The sequence below is a fragment of the Lottia gigantea genome, assembly GCF_000327385.1.
Source record: "Lottia gigantea unplaced genomic scaffold LOTGIsca_80, whole genome shotgun sequence".
Lineage (NCBI taxonomy): Eukaryota > Metazoa > Mollusca > Gastropoda > Lottiidae > Lottia > Lottia gigantea.
Genome location: NW_008710663.1, coordinates 412835 through 417890, shown reverse-complemented (window position 1 = coordinate 417890; position 5056 = coordinate 412835). Strand labels below are relative to the sequence as shown.

Here is a 5056-nt window from a genome sequence, read left to right as displayed (position 1 = left end):
TACAGTGATTCCGAATTTTTTTTATATAACATAGGATAATTAGAACTGAGATAGTCAAATATATTTAAGTAAGAAAACACATCATTTTGTAATCTGTTCATATGGATTTTCATTCACATAAGCAGCTCCTAATGAACTGTAATGGTTAACATTTGATTGTCCAGTTGAATCATTATTTACTACATCATTGATATATATGTGACCAGTTGGAGGCGTTGCAGTGTTTGAAATGTTGGAAGATGTAATCGCATACACTACTGGTGTTTCTTTGATACTAGAAGATGTAGATGGTGTTCTGAAGAAGAAAAGTGTTAATAGCGGGTGAAAATATATGAAGTGTCGCTATGGAAAAGACAGGTATACACTTTAAACACAATTGATAAAATTGAAAGATCTCAGAGGTAAGCTCGTGCTTATTATTAAATACTTTACCTTTTTCTTAAGTACACACACACACCAACGATTATTATTACCAATAGAATAATAATCCCAATTAGAACTCCTATAATTATGGAAGTTTCATCATCATCAGATTCTGTAGGTACTGCTAAACAAATAACATGATAGATTGACATTGACAATGCCGAATGAGTTCTGAGATATTTTACATTGTATCCAAAAGAAATGATATCCAATTACTCCCATCCCCGTTTCGTCAATACTGGATAAAATTGGTTGTATTTGTTGACCAATCATGTGCAGTAGGCTGTAAACCTCCCAATTCAATTCAATATTTAATGATGAAACTGGGTTCGTAAGAATTTTTTTTGTAAATCTAAAGTAAATGGATTAACATTTTTTTAGATTGAACAAATCATAATATCTAGATCTGGTCTTGAAAAACCTTAAAATGAGATACAAACTTTTGTTTCTGTATTTTTATTAGCCTAATAGAGCATGGTAGATTTAAGCTTTAAGGTCTTATTTCTTTGTATCTTGGTCCTGACCCGATGACCCGTGCTTTAACCAATCAAATCAACTTGGCTAAGACAGAACTGCCTATAAAAATCATCTTTCAACAATGTTCAATTTCAGTGATAAACTTCTGCTCTTCGGAATGCACCTTTTGTCGCTTCACAGTGCTAGGGAGGGAAGAAATAAGATTGGCTAGCCAATCTGATGAATGATATATATCTATTATAAAATACGGAATAAAACTTTGGTCTTATAATGGACTGATAGACTTCATAATACTAAGTACATGTGACATTTTCTATCAAAAAGATAAACCTAACTTTCCTTCAACAACATTAGGAGATGAACTGGAACTGTGACAGTCTGCACCACTATAACCATTTACACAATCACCATTACAGCTACCATCAACTTTACTACAAACTGTACTGTTATTTATACAATTTCTCTCTGAACATTTCTTACTACAGTTTACACCATAGAATCCATCATCACAAGCTATAAATATTAGATAATACAACAAACAAATTTCGTATCGCCGAATACAAAACACAAATAAATGGAACCAAAAGGACAAAATATGAAACCTGAATGTAAATAATATCAATATATACATGTATAACACTTTTTTATGCCAGATTTTGATTTTTCACTACACGGTTATTAAATAATATCAAATATAAGTCTCAAAATCACCTTGTTGTATCTCCTTAATATCCATTGAAGACATGTGTAAAACTATCCTGTTTTAGTCAGAAAAGCAAATACATATTTGTATTCAATTCCAAACTAAAAGCCTTAACCATTAGGTTATATTTTCAGCTTTAATATTCGTTAGCAAGCTACCTTGTATTCTGATAAAAATGTCCAGGTACAAATCATTCCTACCATTAATATCATTATATATTGTACTTACAATATTATATTTACCATGTGCACAGTCAGTTGTTATAAAACCTGATTTACAACCATCAATATATCAACCATTAATATTATTACATACTATATCGTATTTAGCTTGTGAACAGTCAGTTGATATAAAACCTGATTTACAACGATCAATATATCTACCATTAATATTATTATATACTATATCGTATTTACCTTGTGTACAGTCAGTTGATATAAAACCTGATTTACAACGATCAATATATCTACCATTAATATTATTACATACTATACTCACTATATTATAGTTACCTTGTGTACAGTCAGTTGATATAAAACCTGATTTACAACGATCAATATATCTACCATTAATATTATTATATACCATATCGTATTTACCTTGTGTACAGTCAGTTGATATAAAACCTGATTTACAACGATCAATATAACATCTACCAGTAATATTAATATAAACTGTACCCACTATACTATATTATATTTATCTTGTGTACAGTCAGTTGATATAAAACCTGGTTGACAACCATCAATATAACATCTACCATTAATATTATTATAAACTGTACTCACTATATTATATTATATTTACCTTGTGTACAGTCAATTGATATAAAACCTGGTTGACAACCATCAACATATCTACCATTAATATTATTATAAAATGTACTCACTATATCATATTTACCTTGTGTAATATGACTTTCAGATATAGACAATGATAATGGTATTACATTGACTGCATTTAATCATACATTACTACATTCCATTACCTTGTGTACAGTCAATTGATATAAAACCTGATTTACAACCATCAGCACAAGTACCATTCACACTATCACAATTTTGATTCTGTAAACAATTTCTATTTGAACAGATTTTCGAACAGTTTTCGCCGTAAGTGCCCTCGGGACATTCTGAAAAATTATTCACATGCTCAAATGATTTTTCAGCAAGTTATTGATACGAGATTTATTTATTTGTGTCAGAGTCTTAAGAACAGGAACTATGATTATGTCGTGTCTCCCAATGGACACTAATATTATTTCAAATAGCCACGCTACTGGCATATGTTCACTTTCCGAAAACTCTCCATAACACATTTTGAATATCGATGAAGAAGTGCATACAAGAAATTATATCTTGATTATCCTTTATGTTATCTTACAAGTATTGTATTGTTTATTTGCTGGCTCTTTATAATAAAAAGATACAGTACTTACGTTCTGAGCAATCAACACCACTAAAACCAGGTTTACAACCTTCTGTACAATTCCCTGTGATATGATTACATTCAGTGGAACCATAACAATTTCTATCATCACAGAGTCTCTTACAGTTTATACCATACATAGTCGTATCACACTCTATAAGATATACATTTACTTATTGAATGAAACGAAACGACACAAATTGTGAATTTCTAAACTAATATTCACAAAGCTTAGAACAATGGCCCTGAGTTAAGTAAAGCTAAACGTGTCATACCAATAGGAAACTTGCTATGATTTTTAATTCATAATTAAGCAGTCAAATATATGTATGAGTTTTTTTTGTCGATACAATACTTACCCTGGTCACAAAGTTCAAATTTAAAACCTGGTTTACATCCACCGATACATGTACCATTGATATGGTTACAGTTTTGATTTAAACAGTTGAAAGGGCAAGTTTGTAAACAATTGTTACCATAAGTTCCAGTCGGACATGCTGTAAATACAGAGACATAATCATTCTGATAGTAGATCGTAAGTCACAGTATAGATACGAAAGCCAACCCGGCTTTCGTACATAGATGTCATAATATGAATACAAATCTATAATATATCTTCAATGGGAGCAAGAAATCATTTCTAAGTAATCAAGTCGTAACATAAATAATACAGATATGAGTTCGGACAATGTCTAAAAGGTTTGAAGATATCGTAAGGTCGATAGAATCCTCAGAAGTTTTCTCTCATGAAATAGACTTTCTTTATGATATCTGGTATATTTGCCACATTTCTTGCGTAGATCACGACCCTCGTTATTTTACCTTGTGTGCAGTCTGTACCATTATATCCTGTCAGACAACCATTATCACACCTCCCAGTATCAGAATTACAAGACTGTTGGGATCCCGAACAATATCTTTCATCACAATTTTGACTACAATTCAAACCATACCTTCCTTCTATACAAGCTACAATAGAATTAGAAATAAACCAATTTAATTTAGAACGTTGGATAGCAAAATTATTCGTTACGTAGAGTATTTAGTGAGCTACTCTGCATCATTGGAATCGCAATGTAATGCGTTGCCAGCATTTCAGATTTATAAAGACATCAATTTAGTAAATGTACCCATGTAAAGTCAGAGTAGATTGTTAATCATTTTATAAAACATACTCTGATTACAGCTCGATCCAGTATACCCTGGTAAACATCCCTCAGTTGAACATTCTCCTGTTACAGCATCACATGATACATCATCTTCACAATAACAAAACTTTTTACACTCTTCACCATATGTTCTATTGGAGCATACTGTAATATAGTGATATAAACAATAACATTATCTTTACAATAATACTTTATTTACAGAAACAAAACTTCTCACACACAGCACCATAATTATGTGGAGCATACAGTAAAATAGCAAATATTTACAATAACATGATATTTACAATAGCAAAGCTTCTCACACTCTTCATCATATGTTCTATAAGAGCATACTGTAACATAAAAATATTCACAAGAACTATGGTATTATCCTTTATGATAATATAATCTGGCAACACTGCATCTGATATTAAAAATGTATGCTGGCAAGAGGGGGCTGCGGGAGTTATGGACCTTGGCTTGGAGTGGAAAGGATTGTTATTTGAAATCATTCATAAGTCTATGAATCTATACATTAATTTAATTTAAACATGAATAAAACATTTGTATTCAAATCAGCTTATTATAATGGCGACGAGGACTAAAGGCTCAAGCAGTGAATTTTCGTTTATTCAAAGAAAAACATTCAACTAAACAAACATTTTTTGTGACCACCTTCACACTATTTTACATTTTTTGAACAAAATGGCAGTTGACAACGAATCTTAACTTAATTCAACGCCTTATTTTGATCCTGAAAAGCACCCGAAAGACACTCAAGGCTTTCACGGAATTTGTCATATGCTTTGAACTACGTTATGATGCCCAATATCCGGATCCACCAAAAAATAACAAAACTTCTCACTCTTCACCAAAT

The 5056-nt window shown here is 31.3% G+C and overlaps 1 protein-coding gene across 1 annotated transcript in view; it reads right to left on the bottom strand.

The window, feature by feature from the left end:
• Window positions 1-1216: 1216 nt before the first annotated feature.
• The window catches only part of LOTGIDRAFT_168904 (hypothetical protein), a gene marked incomplete at both ends in the record, with an annotated part of 9318 nt that continues 5478 nt past the window's right edge, over window positions 1217-5056 (bottom strand). Inside the window, 8 exons of the mRNA XM_009067190.1 lie at window positions 1217-1413; window positions 2020-2229; window positions 2411-2557; window positions 2592-2735; window positions 3042-3185; window positions 3391-3528; window positions 3854-4000; window positions 4207-4344. Coding sequence (XP_009065438.1) covers window positions 1217-1413; window positions 2020-2229; window positions 2411-2557; window positions 2592-2735; window positions 3042-3185; window positions 3391-3528; window positions 3854-4000; window positions 4207-4344 — 1265 coding nt within the window. The remainder of the gene's footprint in view (window positions 1414-2019; window positions 2230-2410; window positions 2558-2591; window positions 2736-3041; window positions 3186-3390; window positions 3529-3853; window positions 4001-4206; window positions 4345-5056) is intronic.